The following is a 17627-nucleotide window of genomic DNA, read 5'->3' on the forward strand; positions in this document are numbered from 1 at the left end:
CTGACATCTTCGAAGGTTGGCTAAAAGCCGTGACAGTTCAATTTAGGAGTAATTTAATAAGAGATATGGGTCTCAAGGTTTGTTTGAGGAATTATATATACTGAGACGGATCGTTTCAGAGGTGAAACGGTACCATAACTGATCGTTGGAGATATAGAGAGGTGAAGATGAAAAGTTTCATAATTTTTTTTGATAAGCTAAAAGGGTAACGCTTTGGTTTATCGGTGGAAAAAGAGTACTATAAAATCCTAGATACATACAAAAGAGATTTAGCCCACTTATAAGTTTTATTGGGCCAGAATGCGGATTTTACTAAATAGGTTTTGATGATCAAAGTTACACGTGAGTATTGAAACATTACAGTTATGTATGGGATCCACTATAAGAAAGCCTCGATAAATATATATTAGTTTCGGTAATCAATGTACAAAGTATCCTTTAGCCGGGTTCGAGTCACAGACTTGACACTTTTTCACAATTTTTAAAAGTGGGACCCACATATCGCTGACGTGTCGCATCAGGAGTGATGCAACTGCCCTATTATAATGTATATTTTTTTTTTGAAACACGGACAAAAAATGCCTTTTCTTAAATCGTTTTAAGTGTGTGATGTCTTCACAAGTCAGTGGCCAGAAGAATTGAACGGGAAAAAATCTTACTTAGTGGAGTGGCCATAGAGTAACATCACCAAGAACTATAAACCCTTTTTCTCTCTTTCGTCTCCCTTATCTCCAACTCTCGCGGCGGCTCTGTAACTACGATTGACCGGCGCGTGGCGGTTCCGATAGCGCCACCGCCGGTCTAGTTCGCTTTGTCTCCTTTAGGTTATAGTTTGTGTAGCCATGACTTTTGGTTTGTCGGTGTGTAACTTTACATCTGTTTTGGGAGAGACTCGCTCACTTCAAATCAACTTGGGCTTTCTGATTTGGTTGGGGTTTTGCTACAAAAGTACCGGATCTATCGATTTACGGTGTAGTTTAACTACAAAAGCTTTTGTTTTCGAACCTCATTCTAGATATATTTTGCTCGGTTGATGTTGTGTTTCTTCTTCGCCTCTGGGATGGTCTCTTCTTTGTAGGTGTAGGCTGTCTGTGTAGAGTCCGCTGTGGCTTCCATCTAGTCCACTCTTATGCCGTTCTTGGCCTGTGTTCGTCTTTCGGATCAGGTGGGCCTCGCCCCTAGCTGTCTGTTCAAATCTCGTGGAGATTTGTTGTTTTGTGGCTTCATTCCTAGGCTTTCAAGGGTTGATGAAGACCCAGCCGCTTTCGGGAGTTCTCGTCTGAATCTGTGATTGATTCTAACTTCTGGTTTATGAAGCCTTGTTACTTGGTTCTTGAGGTGTTTCCTCGTTGTGCTAAGAGGAGGTGGTTTAGCGGTGGGCTGGCCGAGGGCATTCACGTTAAACAGTTGCCATAGATTCTCTAAAAGCTAGTCATCCCTTCTGTTGTCGTTAGACTTTTTCTGGAGGGTTAGAAGTTTAGTTGCTTGTGTTAAGAGTGTAGTTTGCTTCGTTCTTGTTTGCTATCCCGCAGTGGGTTCTAGTGTCCGGAGATATCTCTGTCTTCTACCGGTTTAGTTAACCACGGAGAATCATATTATCCGTTGGTGTTGTATGATCCTACTTTGGTTTAATAAAATATGTTGATGGGAAAAAAAAGGAGTGGCCATAGAGTAAGTGGTGCCGTCCACGTATCTCAGTCTTATATCTGTCTTCTTACTTCACTCCAATCTCTTCAGAACTTTGGGTCCTCCATTACAAAGACACCGCCTCCATTACAAAGACAACTTCAGAAAGAAGGGGCCAATACTTGAATTCTGCAATTTTACACAACTTGTGATAATTTTTATAGTATATATTTTAGAAGAATAAATATGAGTCTGGCCAATATGTTAAGAGTTATTCATCCTTATGGCGAACTTGTAGGTTCACCAACCAATAAAAAGTCGTTATTTTATTTAGTATCTTTTAAAGAAAGAAACAAAATATTATTAATTTATATCATGATTTTAAAATTAAAAATTAAAATAAAAATAGTACTAGATACAAAAAAATATATTTTTAACGCCATCAGCAAAACACTAAACCCTAAACTATAATCCTAAACCCTAAACTCTTGGGTAAACCCTAAACCCTTGGGTAAACTATAAACCATTGGATAAATCCTAACTCTTAAACCTTTGAGTTTAGTGTTTTTAAGATTTAGTGCTTAGTGTTATTGATTTAGAGTTTTACCCAAGGGTTTAGGGTTTATCTAAAAATTTAAAGTTTAAGATATAGAGTTTAGGGTTTAGAGTTTAGTGTTTTGTTTACGGCGTTAAAAATAATATATTTTTTTGCTTCTAGTACTATTTTTTATTTATTTTATTTTAAAATCATGAAATAAATTGATAATATTTTTTTTCTTTTTTAAAAGATATTAAATGTACAATAACGACTTTCTATCAGTATCAGGTTGTGAAACCAAGTATAACTCATATGTTAATAAATGGGCTTGATTCTGACCAAATCGATTAACACCGGTAATGTTTTTGACGTGGTTAATGTATAGACAGACAATCTATTAATAGTGTCCACTCAACGTATTATAAACAATACTACTTTTTATCAAATATATTAAAAAGTAGAAACATATTAAATATTTAGAAAATCTCCAAAAACTAATCAAGTTGTCTAGTGTCTAGACGGTCCCTGAACACCGGATTAACATCTATATGATGACCAAACCAACTAACAAAAATGAGACTGATATTTACTTTAACTAATCATTTTGCTTCAGTCACCTACTAATCATATATATTCTTCCAAATGCAGTACTCTAATTGTCCTCATTGTTAAAAGCTTAATATAAGTGATCAAATCTAACTACTAAGTATAAGTACGACTAGCTTCCCGCCACCACCCGCAAAAGTAGCTTTTATGGTTGGTAGGGGTTATTGGTGTTTTGCAACAATCACATAAAACGCTATAAATCGTTTTAAACTACTCCAAAGCTCTTAAATTTAAAGATATTTTCAGCTATAGTGTTTACGGTTGCGGACGGTTGCGGAAGGTAAACAATTTTTTTTTTATAAAAAATTATATAATATAAAAAAAATCAATTAAAAAATTATATTGACATAATAGAAATACTACTTTATATATATTATTTTAATTTATATTATAAAAAATTAGAACAAAAATATTCTCTTTAATTTAAAAAAAAAATCTAATTAGTATAATTTTATAAATATAAATTTTATATTTACTATAATAATATGATTTTTAATACTTTTTAATTGTATAAAATGTAAATATTGTTAATTTATTATTTAATCATTGATGTATTTAATAGTTAATCAGTCATAAATTTTCCGTCGATGCATTAATTTTTAACTGTTGTATCAGTCGTACAAATTTTACATGCATCCGCATCTGCAACTGCAATAGCTGTTGTCACACCAACCAGACAGCGATAATATGTAGCAGCTTTCAGATTGTGGTGCTGTGCAGAATTTTTATATTCGCTATTGGACAATGGACAATTCGAGAAACTGAAAGCAATAGAAGAAGCATTATTCATTAAGAAATGCATTAGAACCCGAATATTCCACACCAGGATATTTAAGGCATTAAGCCGAACCACGTAACATTTAAGAGGGAAAACAATTAAGGGAATGTATTCAACCGAAAATTTCAAAGTGATTTGTATTAAAATGACAAATTCACTGTTATTGAAATATGAATTTTAAAAACTCATTTAAAATCCACTGTTATTGAATTTGACATTTCTTAAAGTATTCTGAAATCCAGTGTTATTGAAAATATTTTAAGTTGTGAGTTTTAAAGTTTTCAGGTGATTTTAGGGTGTTTGGGTAGGATTTCTTAGGGGGGTGTATTCAATTGAGAGTTTTAGGTGATTTGTGTCAAAATGACAAATCCACTGTTATTGAAACATGAATTTTAAAAACTCATTTAAAATCCAGTGTTATTGAACTTGACATTTTATAAAGTACTCTGAAATCCAATGTTATTGAAAATATTTTAAGTTGTGGAGTTTTAAAGTTTTCAAGTGATTTTAGAGTGGTTGGGTGGAGTTTATTAGTTAAAAAAAATAAAACTCAAATCCCATGGTTTTAGGTGATATTCTAGAGTGGTTTAACAAAAATCATTTTATTCTCTGCAATTCCTCAAAATCATCTAAAACCTCATTAAAAGTCAAATCACCTCAAATTTTAGATTGAATACATCCCCCTTAGTTAAAAAATTAAAATTCAAATCCCATAGTTTTAGGTGATATTTTAGAGTAGTTTAACAAAAATTACTTAAATCTCTGCAATTTATTGAAATCATCTAAAACCCCATTAAAAATCAAATCACATCAAATGTTAAATTGAATACATCCCCTTAGTACGAGTGGCAGCCTGGTAGTAAGGATTGGTTTAAAACAATATATATAAATTTGCCTAAATTTGTCTGTTTTGGATTTGATTCTTGTTGGAAACTAAGTTATTATTGTTTGACGAAACAAAAATAATGTCATATCTTAGATTTACTTAGAAATTAATAGTGATCATGGAACGGCGAAGAATAATATATTCCCTAACATTCCTAAAAATATCACCATTCAGAAGAAATAATTTTTTTTCTCATTTCCTACCATTCTTTTTTTGTAGAGAAATAAAGAACAAAAGTCCTTGTTAAATTTGAGAAGGAACAATCATTTCTTTTCATTCCTGCAATTTTATTCTTTTACGTTCCTTTTCTATTTGTTCCTCTTGTTTCCAAAATGATCACCAGTCGAATTGAATTAATCGTCGGTTCTGTTTTTTTTTATAATAATTTTAGATACTTTTGAATATAAACAAATATGTGAAAATACCAGGTATAATAACATGATATACTTTTAAGTAAATGTTGAAACAGAAAGGAAAGTACAGTGAAGGAAAATAAAGCTAAATAGAGCAAACTCTAAACTCTGGTGGACACCGGTGGCAAGAAATCCAATCGATGGGACCTCACGACGCCGATGAGTCCAAGAATCATGCATGTTCCTTCGCCTGACCGTCAGATCACCACCCGTAGAGTCGTCCTGGGGGCCCAAACGCCTGAACTGAAAGATTGAGGTTGGCTCTATAACCCTAACGCCGGTAATCCGACTAAAACTCACCCTTCCTCCTAGGTCCAAGAGACACCACATATACCTTCTCACAGTTACGGCGGCGAAACACAGACTCCGAGCCAGAGAGAAGCCATCAAGAGAACCGCCATCCCATATAATAGAACCTCCAACATAGAAAATCGCTCCATCCATACACCAAACTCCGGTAGTTGACTAGCGGTTAACGGCCCCGTTCCCGCTCTTCTCATAGGAAGCTGACACCTTCACCGACGAACCACCAGAGCGACGGTGCTCACCTAGAGAGCTGCAGCACCAGAGACCAGTGCCGTGCTAGGACTTTTGGGAGCTCATGGCTAATTTTAAAAATAAAATTTTAAAATATGTAATAGAAAATATGAATTTTAATTGTGATGAAAAAAACCATTTTTATTTGTAATTTAAAAGTAAATGTTAAAATCATAAGTAGAAAACTAGTATTTTTAGAGAAAGTTAAAATAATAATTTGGTATTTTAGAAAGATAAAGATAATCATTTAAATACAAATGATAAAAATAATAAAAATTAAAGTGATAATAACAAAATATTGAATAAAAATAATGGTAGATAAAATATACAACATTTTGTCAATGATGATAGATAAAATATGTATGTTAAAACGTATTATTATTATTTTTTATGAACTCTTTTATCAAACTATCATAATGTATAAATAAAAATACAAACAACTAATTTTTTGTGAGGAAAAAATTGGATAGTAGTAAGTAACAAAAGCAAAACAAAAATCAGAACTGTGAGTTGAACTGTGTCAATTCTTAAATTAATTCTTTGCATTTTATTACACATATTAAAATTGATTAGAATAAACCATTCAGCGAAAACAAAAGTCAAAGTCAAAATCAGGTGAAAATTTACCTAAAACTATACATTCAGCTCTATAGAATAATTTTATAAAACTAGGGGGCCTAAAAATTGCACATTTTTCGGGGTGTAAGGCAGAAGCTTTTTTCAAACCATGGTAAGCACGGCTCTGCCAGAGACCTAACCCAACCGGAAGGAGAGAGAGATATACCACCTTGACGATACAGGACGATTAATCCTCTGTCTTGTTGATCAGATACCGGGTGGGGAAGACGAGACGAGCTCCGACGAGGTCAGCGGAAGACACGCAGCGCCTCCACTCATGGAGAACATGAAGCTTGAAGATGAGAGAAAAAGTTCGCCGCGCATTAGATGCACTCGCGCCACTCAAAGGTCGACCCATGTAACTTTCGTAGTGACCTAGTTGATACAATTATTGCGAATCGAATATGGAATAGATATGCATGTTAGTTCATTTTCGAAGAAAATAAGAGGACTTGTTCCTGACTTCCTGCTCTCAAGTTTCTCTACCTAAATGGTAAACCGGATATAATATATGAATAGCCAAATCGTTCATACTAGACCATCTGACCATGTATGTTTCAAATTCAATTGTCTAAACTTCCACGTTAAAAGTCACCATCATGGAATTTATAGATGTGAACTTTGGAAGGCTGTAAAAGACAGTCTTGTTTTCAAACATAAAGTTTGAGTTAAAAACATTTTTGTAACACAAACGTTTTCGGGTTTGAGATAATCTTTGCACTGTGTTACAAAAAAAAAAAAAGATATCTTTGCAAAATGCAAGCACAAAGAAAATGTTTCAGGTTTGAGCTATTAAAACAAAACTTGTACAGTACACAAAGCCAACACACAAAAAAAAACAATTGAAATAGTAACCACAAACACATAGAGCTCTAGCTTAATTTTAGGATCGAAGGTAAGTGAAGGGAACTAAGAGTAGGGATGTGGGATGTGGTGACCTTGGTAAATCAGTATTGAATTATTTCACTGCCCATAAAAATAAAATTAAACCGGAAACTTTTTAGTGTTTCGGTATATTTTTGCTTCTACGTAAGAACCACTATGCAACATCAATCTGAGTATACTTATCATATTCTTCTAGGTCATTTTCAGAGTTTTCCACAGAACAAAACAATTTGAAGAATCTTGGGAACTCTTTGCCAATTAGAGATATATGCTGAGAAAAGAAGGATATATTTACTCCTTATTCTCTGCTTCTATGGACCAGCACATCAGGTCCTTAGAACCCTGTCTACTCTACTTGTTCATGCATCTAGAAGACGTAAGTAAGCCATATAAATTGCACACGTGAGCAACTGTGTAAGGTCAATGAAATCCAATAAATCATATAGTTATAATAAAGAAATAAGTATATATATATATAAAGAAATATTGAGAAACAAGTATTACTAATGACGATTATTGGGGGGGGGATTTAGGGTGGAGTTTTTAGCAGAATATAAGAACATGTCTCTTAACTTTTAAATAAAAAGCTAAGAACTGATTTTTAAATAAGAGTTTTTTAGTTAAAAGTTAAGAGACATGTTCTTATATTCCGCTAAAAACCTCACTCTAAGAATCCCCAATAATCATGCTCTTAGACCATGATTAACCCGGAGTTCTTAGAATGAGGTTCTTAGCGGAAGTTAAGAAACTGTTTCTTACCTTTTAACTAAAAAAGTTAAGAACCGGTTCTTAAAGTCCTTATTTAAGAACCGGTTCTTAGCTTTTTTAGTTAAAAGTTAAGAAACAGTTTCTTAACTTTCGCTAAGAATTTCATTCTAAGAATTTCGGGTTAATCATGCTCTTAGGGTTTGGAAAGATTATGGACTAAGAATTCAAACTTCTTTTTTTTTTTTGAAAAAAGAGCCAAGAATCCAAACTTTCGTCGACAAAACAGAGTACCAAGGGGCACATCACAATGTCAAGGCAAATTAAATTGGCCTTTCTCATCTACTAAATAAATAGTTTATTGGGTCACTAAATGAACTTCAAATCATTAAAACAATATCGAAGTATCTAACTTTCAATCTCAAGTGCTGCTGCTAGATACAAAAGCCACTTAATAGACACCCAAAACAATTCGACCCCTTTTACATATGCTTTTATTTAATTAAAATTTATCTTTCTTTACCTATAATATAAGAGCAACTCCAATGGGGTTTTTTCCCATTATTTTAAAAACTTTCGGTTAAATTTTCCGTAATACTAAAATATTTATAATTAAATACTATTATTTATATCTATATCCACATATATGTATTTTTAGAATTTCAAGAGAAAAAATCTCATTAGACATGCTCTAAGCTTCTATAGTGATATCGAGATTAACTTTTAATAAAGTCAAGGGACAAACTGCAATCATAACCTCACAAAATAGTAAAAAATAATCTCTAGAGCCTTATATATACTTCTTCCATGTTGTTAAAACCTTGAGATTAAAGACAACTAATAATCTGTATACTACTTTGTTATATAGATAATACGGATTATATGTATATAGTTTACCTTATTTCCTCTTCTGGTTTGATTTGTGGGATGCTGCTGAATATTTTACTGACACGCGAGCGAAATAGTGCAATTGAAACTATTGGGACCTGCCAAAAGGAAATATAAGAAAGCGTTCTTATTGCAACACACAAAAAGACAAAGAAAAGGCAGCATTAGTGGGGGTGTTGCATCAGTCGCCTATTAACGCGCGATCATTTCCTTTTTTATATATTCGCTAATGGCTTGGTGGCATCATAAAACAAGAGACCCCACATTATCATCAGCATCATCGCCTATTGACGATCATTTCCTTTATAAATATTCTTCTCTAATGGCTTGATGGCATCATAAACCCCACATTATCTCCAACATAATCGCTCACCATATGGACGGTAAAGATTATAAAAACAAATCATTAGGGAGTTGTAATAATGTGAGTGTTATACCGCGTAGACACAACAACAGTGTTCAAGTTGGCTTATATAAATATTGGTCTAGAGTATGCCATATAGATTCCCATAAAACAAGACTGAGAAGTAACTTTTCTATACACAGAGAGAGAAGAAAGATAGAGAACGAGAGATGAAGAATGTTCAAGCTGAATACCGTAAAGGACCGTGGACAGAACAAGAGGACATCCTCTTGGTCAACTTTGTCCACATGTTCGGAGATCGAAGATGGGATTTTGTAGCGAAAGTTTCAGGTTTGAAGGTGGAGGGAGAAACATAAGAATAGGTATAGGGCTTGTGTTTGGAAAAATGGTTGGTCTTTGCAAAGGACCTTCCATTAAAAGATATGACTTGGTTTTGGTTGTAGGTTTAAATAGAACAGGAAAGAGTTGCAGGTTAAGGTGGGTTAATTACCTACATCCTGGTCTTAAACGTGGTAAGATGACTCCTGAAGAAGAGCGTCTTGTCCTTGAGCTTCACGCCAAATGGGGAAACAGGTCAGAAAGAAATCTTCAAGAAACAGAGAAACCCTAAGAAAATGTTTTCAAATTTTTTTTTTTTTTTGTTGTATGAACAATGCTAATATTATTTATACGCAGGTGGTCGAAAATAGCCCGGAAATTACCGGGTCGTACCGATAATGAGATAAAGAATTATTGGAGGACTCATATGAGGAAGATAGCACAAGAGAAGAAGCGACCTATGTCGCCAACTTCATCATCTTCAAACTTCTGCTCATCATCCATGACCACCGCAACTACTCAAGACACTGGAGGATCCAAAGGGAAAATGAATCAAGAATGTGAAGACGGATACTACTCTATGGATGACATATGGAGAGAGATTGATCAGTCTGGAGAAAGCATTACCAAACCGGTGAAAGGCATGTACTACTCAGAGCAAAGCTGCTACTTGAACTTCCCTCCTCTGGCTTCTCCAGCCTGGGAAAGCTCCTTGGAGTCAATATGGAACATGGATGCAGATGAAAGTAAGATGTCTTCTTTTGCCATTGATCAGTTTCCTCTCAGTTTCGAACATGGTTCATCGTGGTCATCTTTAGTCTAGGATTTGTAACATTTTAATGTTTATATGTGCAGCCTATATATATTATCAAACGACTGTTGTAGTTTTCCATGACTTACATAAGCAAACACCACCCACTGTACTAATATCATGTGTAGTCATCATCATCATCATCCTATATATGTCGGTTCCTTCATATATGTTAGTTTGTAGAGTGCGTGAAAAAAAAATCGCATCCATCTCTTCGTCTTACAGAGATGCCTTTGTATGGGATACCAATGTATAATACAAGTAAGAACTCTATTTCCAAAATGAATAGACTTTGATTTGGTGAAAGTTTGTATAGAAATTAATGTTGATCCATCAGAGAGATGTGAGTATCCATTATTAAAAGTTCAAACCCATGAAGAGTGAAGGAAGAAAAATAGAATAAGCAAGCAGCAACATGATAGAACAAATCATATTCATCTACTAAATAATTAAAGATAATAGGTTTGACTTGTAAAGCTTAAGCCAACTTTGTGAAAAAAGAATGTATTCTTCTGCTTTATCATCTTATTGCTAAAATCGAGTCTGTTCTTTTAATCTGTTTGAGAAATTGCACCATGATAATAATAAAAAAGACCTTCACTCTAGTCTTTATGGTAAGATATCCTTCGTTATTTCTTTATTATATGAGCAGTTCAGGAGACCAAAGCATCAACTTTTCCTTGAAAAATGTTTAAAAATTCAAATGAAAAAAAAAACAAAAGAAGAAAAGAAAAGTATGGCGCCTGCTTAATTAAAAGCATGCAAGCAACTATTTATCAATTAAAAACTGGAGAAGGGAGCATAATTGATAATCAGCTCAAATAAAGAAAAATAAACAAAGTGTATGCAATAACCAAAATATGAAAAATGAATCGTTGATTTCTCACCAAACAAGTTTTCTGAATCTTTTGATAGGCATATGATTAGTTTGCCTGATTTGCAGAAAACAATTAGAGCAGATATCTTTCCTAATCTGATTTTACCTGCCCCACTAAGAAGAAGAAATAAATAACAAACGGATGGGGGATAGATTAAGATCCGTATGCAGAGTAATAATCCGACTAATTAAAGTCCTAATCATACCACAAATCAGTCGATAAAATATTATAAGCAAACACCCAATAAAACTACCCCCTTTCCCACCCAAAGTAATGGGAAGAGTATGTTAAAAAAAAAAGGCAAGTTGATATGAATGAATCCAAGCATATCTCAAAATCACAAGGAGATTATCAAAATATCATTATTAATTAAATTCCCAATTCCACTTCCAAGAAACGAAAAGAGCCAAATTACTAGCAACAACAAGGATTTGCGTTTGTTTGTGTCTCTCTCACTATAAGAAGGATGTTTAAGTTAATTTTATATAGTATAGGGTTATACTGAAACTAAAAACTAATTCAGGGGTGCGTTAGTGTAAAATATGAAAATATTCAATTGAGCTGAAACTAATTAGCTGAAACATTAACCAACGTAACGGTACGAGTGAGTGACTCAGGGCCACGCAATCATGTGACGTCACTCCAAATCTCTCTTAACCCGCCGTCAAAATGCTATCCACACACTATTCGAGCCTCCGCCGGTTTACGAATCGAAGATGTCGTCGTCGCCGTTCGTGAAGTCTTATCTCTTCGCTTACAATTTTCTCCAAGCTTCGTCATGGTATCTCTCTCTATCTCTCTTCGTTTTTCACTGACTTTCCTTCTTTCGCTCGTTTATTCATGAGATTTTTGTGTTCTTCGAGCAGGACGATTTCGCTTCTGAGTGTCGTTAGCAGCGTTTTGTCGAGCAAGACGATCAATGGCGGCGCTTACTCTGCCGCCGGATATTTGATAAGTGAGAGATCCTCTGTCTCGCTTAAGCTTTTGATCGGTGCTTGATTGTTTGTGAGAATGAACTCTGTTGTTGGTTTTGGATTCGGTTCAGGTGTGATGCAAACTGCTGCTGTTCTTGAAGTTCTTCACGGAGCCATAGGTACTCTTTGATTGTTTGTGATTTGATTGGAGTGAATGAGTTATGAACTGATTGATTGATTGATTCTATTCGAAATTTTAAAAGGAATTGTTCCGAGTGGATTCTTGTCTCCTCTGATGCAGTGGAGTGGAAGAACACACTTCATATTAGCCATTGTTGGACAGATCAATGAGGTTTTTACTCTTTGAAGCGCTTTGCTCGTAAGCTGAGAAGATGTTTCAGCAAAGCTAGCAGTGTGATTCTGTTTCCACATTCATCTTTTTCAGGTCCAGGATTCGCCGTGGCTGTCAATAACTCTTGTAGCTTGGTGTATCGGCGAGGTGAGTTTGATTGATCTTCACTTCTCTATCAGTCTTTTACTTACGATAAGGCAGAGAAATACTAGTGACAGTTGAAACGGACCATTAGCAGCGGTTAGAGTAGACTGAGAGAATTTTTTAGGAGAATGGAGCCCTGTCTAGGTGGAACAATGACTTTATATACAACTAGTTGTATTACTATTACTCTTATGTGTAAGCTGAGTGATTGATTTGGATGCAGATGATTAGATATCCTCACTATGCTTTAACTTGCCTTGGTAGATGTCCCTATTGGCTAACCTATCTCAGGTACTACACCAAGCTTTATATCATTGTTTTTTTCTTTAATCTGAAACATTCCCTATGACAGATTCTTTTTCGAGTTGAACGGATTATGTAATGTGTTTTTACCATCCAGGTACACTGGATTCATCATCATCTATCCAACGGGGCTGGTGGGTGAATGTGAGTGCTTTGAAACGTATAATACGTAATTGCTCTGAAGCTACAATTCTTATTTAGTTTCTTCTTGTTGACTTTGACCAATGTTTATGCAGTGTTGATCATGTACAAAGCGCTTCCACATGTTAAAGAAAGGAACCTTTATGCTAATTTCTTCTCTGTTTTCCCTTTCAGTTACTACCAATTCCTTTGGGTATGTTCATCGCTTCCTTCTTCTCCATCAACAATACCCTTTTGGCTTTAAGTATCGTTTATGGACATCGTAGCGAAGCTGTGCACGTTATGTTTTAAGCAGCGTTTTGTAGACTCTGTTTCAGAAAACGTCTATTTTTCTTGAATCTTCATGGCCTTCTGTTTTTGATCTGCTTATGGCGTTTTTATTCAGGCCGTCCTCTTGGTCTACCCGTTCCTTTGGTTGAAGCTTTATCTCCAGTTGTTCAAACAACGAAAATCTAAGCTTGGAAAAGCAGAGAAGCATCACGGCAAGAGAAAGAGAATGTGAAATCCCCTTCAATCATCTCCTCAGATATGTCTATCTTTATCCTTGTTTATGTTATTGCTCTATGTGCCTTTAATTTTTGTTTTTTCCTTCTTTTTTTTAAAGTTTAAATAATTTAATTATCATGGCCATATTATCAATTTGCTCTATTATTCGTAATCATAGTTAGAGAGGAAAATGAATCTCCTGATAACTTTCATGTTTCAAGAAGCAAATAATTGTTACTGAGAATAGTTTAGATATATCACTATCCCCCACAGATCATATCCAACAATCACTCTAAAATCTATCGAGCACAAGTCCAAAATCACACAGATTTGTTAATCCTTCTCTTGTTAAGATTAGTTACTGTACAATGGCAATGACCGATAAGTAGGGATGTTAACTACAGGGTTAGGGCTCAACCCTCTTTTGTTTATTATAAGCTCAGCCCTATTTTAACTCAGCCCTATTTTAACCCTGTTATATTCAAGGGCTAGGGCTGGTACCAGGGTTATCTCATTTAATTGAAAAAAATATTTCATTTATTTTTGTTCTTAAATTTTAAAGATAAATTAAGATATGATATGATTCTTTCCTCCAATTTGTTGAGCATCAAAATCAAAAGTTTTCTTCCCAAAATCGCAAAATCGAGTTTTTGCTCCACAACTAAGAATAAAGTTTTTCCCTCAAAAAACAAAAATTGTGTTTTTTTCTGTCAAAACCTAATTTGAGTTTTTCCACCAAAACCACAAAATCAAGTTTTCCTGCCAAAACAGCAAAATCGAGTTTTCCCGCAAAAACCGCAAAATCGAGTTTTCCTGTCAAAACCGGCAAATCGAGTTTTTCCGCCAAAACTGCAAAATCACGTTTTCCCGCCGAAACAACAACATCAAGTTTTCTGCAGAAACCGGCAAATCAGATTTTTCCGCCAAAACCGCAAAATCTAGTTTTTTCCCTCAAAACCGCAAAATCGAGTTTTCCCGCCAAAACCGCAAAAACGAGTTTTCCTGCCGAAACCGGCAAATCGAGTTTTCCCGCCGAAACCGGCAAATCGAGGTTTTCCCGCCGAAACAGCAAAAACGAGTTTTCCGCCGAAACCGCGGCAAATCGAGTTTTCCCGCCAAAACTACAAAATAGCGTTTTCTTGCCAAAACCGCAAAAACGAGTTTTCCGTCGAAACCGGCAAATCGGAGTTTCCCGCCGAAACCGCAAAATCGAGTTTTTCCGCCAAAACTAAAACCGCAATATCGAGTTTTCCCTCCAAAACCGGCAAATCGAGTTTTCCCTCCAAAACCGGCAAATAGAGTTTTCCCGCCAAAACCGTGAAATTGAGTTTTACGGGGAAAAACTTAATTTTACGTTTTCACAGGAAAATTCGATTTGAGATTTTGGCGAAAAACTCGATTTTAATTTTTTGGCGGGAAAACTCGATTTTGAAGTTTTGACGAAAAACTCAAATTTGCGTTTTTGGAGGGAAAACTCAATTTTGTTGTTTTAGTTGAAAATTCGATTTTGCGGTTTTGACGGAAAATTTCGTTGTTTAGTTTTTGGCGAGAAAACTCGACTTTAAGTTTTTTTTTGTGAAAACCATTATTAAATATTGTATAATAGTTGTGTGAATCAAAATAAAAGAGTTAGAATTTAAACTCTGGTTCTATTAGGGTCAATCCTGTTTAAATCCTGTTTAAATCCTGTTTAAAAAATGAGGGTTAGGGTTACAAATGGGTTTGCAGGGTTTTAGGTTGAGCACATATTAACATCCCTACCGATAAGAGTCCCTTTGCGATGTCCACCATGTCCGATGCTTTACAACACATCCGTTTCTCTAAAGGACTTTCCCACGCGCCTCCGTTATATCAGACTCCGATTACTTCATGAAGGTCGTCAGAAACAAGTACGGATCGAGACGCGTGCAGAAGCTCTTCGGAATATCAGATGACGTGGACGCGTTCTTCTACGCCGCCATCTTGCGCCGGTTCTTCCACATCATAACCGATAACTACGCATCCTACGTGGCGATACGAGCTATGGTCGTTTTCGATCAGGTGAAGGGACATGCATTGTACGATCACGTTCTCCACCATGCGCTCGACATATATATAGCGAGTAATCAGTACGGCTGCATCGCTCTCAACAAGTTCATAACCGACGCGGATGATCCTTTCTACAGAAACCTGCTTCTAGAAGTAGTCGGGCGCAACGCTCCCTGCCTAAGCAACGATCCTTCAGAGAACTTTGTTGTCCAACACGTGCTTAAACTGCATGACTTGCTTTGCAGGCTTAACGTAGCTGTTAGACTTCGTGGCCATTGCGTTGATCTGTCGTTTAAGAAGTACGGAAGCTACATCGTAGAGAAGCTTCTTGAGGCGGAGGAGTCGATGGCTGTGGTGGTTTTGGAGTTTTTGGAGTGCGACGGAGACAGATTGATGAGGCTGGCGAGGAATGAGTTTGGGAACTTCGTGGTGTTCAAGGCAATCAGAGTCACGCAAGAGATGTCTAGGGTTGATCCGTTTTGGGGTTTGGTGCATAAACTCATGCCTTTTCTCCACCTCTTGCGTAGATCTCGCGGAATCAACATTGTGAACATCTTACTTATCAAAAATAACATTTTGCAAACATCTTGGAGTCGACTATTTAAGTTACCTAGCTGACCAGAATAGTTGCGTGTGCGTCTCTTTCTCTGTCTAGTTATACATTGCACAAAGTGTTCGAATTTTGGTATGTAGGGTTCGATTTTATGTTAACAACTGATATCTTGTAGGAAAGTGTTGTTGAAGAAGAGTTTGAAAAACATGAAATGTTCATTTGTTTCTTTGTTTTAAGCTAGCTACAATACAATGCTCAAATTGTTCAGATTATATGTTTAAGGTTCGATTGAATGGTATTCACTGATTTTTTTTTTTTTTTGTATAAAAAAGGCTCGCTGGAGAAGAGTTGCAAACTGAAAAAACACTCTCATCTAAAATTTTCTTTAAAATTAATAGTAGTACACGTAAACATCTTTCTATTATAATGTGTTACATGTTAATTATAATAGAAAGATGTTTATGTGTACTACTATTAATTTACAAACTTACAAAAAGATATGTAAAGATTTTCTTTAAAATTAATAGTAGTACACGCAGTGTCGTCCCGTGTATTTATGTGGCTTAAAGCATTTGGAAAAATGTGGCCCTTATAAAATAAGGTAAGAATTATTTTCATAAGCTTTGCTAATGGTGAACACATGAATTTATTTGACATCAAAGTTCAATGCTAAATTGATTAAAAATTTTGTTTTCACGGTCAAAACAAAATGAAAACTTTTTAATAAAACAGAAAAAAAAACAGGAAAACGAATATCCAAATGGGAGTTTGGACTGGGGATGAGAGATATAGATTTTTTCATTTGACAATTTAAGCTATATCAATATGAATGTACGTGACCAATTTGTTTTCTAAAGATATGTGGCCTTTTTCTGGGCAACAAGATATGTGGCCTAAAGCTAATGCTTTATGGTGCCTTAAAGAAGGAATGGGCCTGAGTACACGTAAACATCTTACCAATTTTCATAACATCGATCATCTACATGCATAGTATCTCCATGCACAGCGTAGATCTTCATCTAGTGTATTAACACATGCTCCGTAATTTTCCCTCTTACTAGAGTATAAAGGAACATATGAGACATCTCGTAGCCTCATTTTGAACTCTTACTTCAATCAGGATAAACATATGCCTTGATGAATAGCTTTACTAAGGTTCTTAGAGCACGTTCAACGCTGTCTCTTAAGTGCGTATTAAACGCTTAAATGTGATTAAAAGAAATAAAAAGAAGACAAAACCCGAAGCCACGTCCCTTAATTAGGAGCGCTCTGATACCGTATGTTACGGGCACGTGTCACATAATCATTGGAAAAGGCAACGGTGGAGACGCGTCTTCGTTTCATTTTCTTTCTTTTCTCTCTTTTGGTTTCTCCGTCTCGACGACGACAAAGGCGATTCCTCTGGCTCTTGGTGGATCTTCTCTTGTCGACTCCTCGGCGGTTCCTCGGCGACGTCTCCTCTCGTCGAGGAAGGAAAAAGGCGACGTATCTATCGATGGCTCTGCTCGAGGAAAGATAACGGCGATTTGGGTGGAGAGCTGGTGGCGATACGACGACGTCTCAAACGGTGGGTCTCATCGACGCAGGAAAGCCACGATCTGACTATTGGTGTCTCTCAGAGACGCAGATAAACGCCGCCGAGTGTTAATCTTGGTCTTGGTTGTTGATCAAAAGGTAAAAATCTTTTCACTTGATTCTGTCTTAAATTAAGCATGTCTTAAATTAAGCATGTCTTAATCTTTGTTTTGGTTTTTGATTTGTTTTTTAATTTGTCTCTGTGTTTCAGTCGGTACATGTCTGGATCAAGACGCACGATCCAGGTTCAAGACGAAGATAAACGGCGTCTGTTGCTCAG

The 17627-nt window shown here is 35.6% G+C and overlaps 3 protein-coding genes across 5 annotated transcripts; all 3 read left to right on the top strand.

Annotated features, from left to right (window-relative positions):
* The first annotated feature begins 8837 nt into the window (after positions 1-8837).
* Positions 8838-10123, top strand: LOC106325208 (transcription factor MYB59). Of its 3 annotated transcripts, none has more exons than XM_013763240.1 (3): positions 8838-9174; positions 9288-9417; positions 9520-10123. In XM_013763240.1, the coding sequence occupies exons 1-3, from the start codon at positions 9054-9056 to the stop codon at positions 9983-9985; spliced, it is 717 nt and encodes a 238-aa protein (XP_013618694.1). In that variant the 5' UTR covers positions 8838-9053; the 3' UTR covers positions 9986-10123. The 3 variants fall into 3 exon arrangements, with proteins under 3 accessions (XP_013618694.1, XP_013618692.1, XP_013618693.1); XM_013763239.1 differs by having other exon boundaries at positions 9049-9206; XM_013763238.1 differs by having other exon boundaries at positions 8838-9417.
* Positions 10124-11455: 1332 nt separating this feature from the next.
* Positions 11456-13388, top strand: LOC106325112 (very-long-chain (3R)-3-hydroxyacyl-CoA dehydratase 2). Its single transcript, XM_013763138.1, has 9 exons — positions 11456-11632; positions 11718-11806; positions 11897-11944; positions 12029-12117; positions 12211-12264; positions 12485-12552; positions 12662-12708; positions 12801-12898; positions 13091-13388. The coding sequence occupies exons 1-9, from the start codon at positions 11568-11570 to the stop codon at positions 13205-13207; spliced, it is 675 nt and encodes a 224-aa protein (XP_013618592.1). The 5' UTR covers positions 11456-11567; the 3' UTR covers positions 13208-13388.
* Positions 13389-14888: 1500 nt separating this feature from the next.
* Positions 14889-15906, top strand: LOC106323333 (putative pumilio homolog 19). Its single transcript, XM_013761475.1, has 2 exons — positions 14889-14911; positions 15018-15906. The coding sequence occupies exons 1-2, from the start codon at positions 14889-14891 to the stop codon at positions 15835-15837; spliced, it is 843 nt and encodes a 280-aa protein (XP_013616929.1). The 3' UTR covers positions 15838-15906.
* The last annotated feature ends 1721 nt before the right edge of the window (positions 15907-17627 follow it).

This window comes from Brassica oleracea, chromosome C2, assembly GCF_000695525.1.
Source record: "Brassica oleracea var. oleracea cultivar TO1000 chromosome C2, BOL, whole genome shotgun sequence".
In the NCBI taxonomy this organism is placed as follows: Eukaryota; Viridiplantae; Streptophyta; class Magnoliopsida; order Brassicales; family Brassicaceae; genus Brassica; species Brassica oleracea.

What these genes read in the sequence shown, in the direction of transcription:
- LOC106325208 (XM_013763238.1), top strand. Translation starts at nt 9,149, where the DNA reads ATGGGATTTTGTAGCGAAAGTTTCAGGTTTGAAGGTGGAGGGAGAAAC. An exon ending in CACGCCAAATGGGGAAACAG is followed by an intron (nt 9,418 to 9,519) that starts GTCAGAAAGAAA and finishes ATTTATACGCAG; the next exon opens with GTGGTCGAAAATAGCCCGGA.
- LOC106325112 (XM_013763138.1), top strand. Translation starts at nt 11,568, where the DNA reads ATGTCGTCGTCGCCGTTCGTGAAGTCTTATCTCTTCGCTTACAATTTT. An exon ending in TAGCTTGGTGTATCGGCGAG is followed by an intron (nt 12,265 to 12,484) that starts GTGAGTTTGATT and finishes ATTTGGATGCAG; the next exon opens with ATGATTAGATATCCTCACTA. An exon ending in GTTACTACCAATTCCTTTGG is followed by an intron (nt 12,899 to 13,090) that starts GTATGTTCATCG and finishes GTTTTTATTCAG; the next exon opens with GCCGTCCTCTTGGTCTACCC.
- LOC106323333 (XM_013761475.1), top strand. Translation starts at nt 14,889, where the DNA reads ATGAGGGTTAGGGTTACAAATGG. An exon ending in AGGGTTAGGGTTACAAATGG is followed by an intron (nt 14,912 to 15,017) that starts GTTTGCAGGGTT and finishes GTTTCTCTAAAG; the next exon opens with GACTTTCCCACGCGCCTCCG.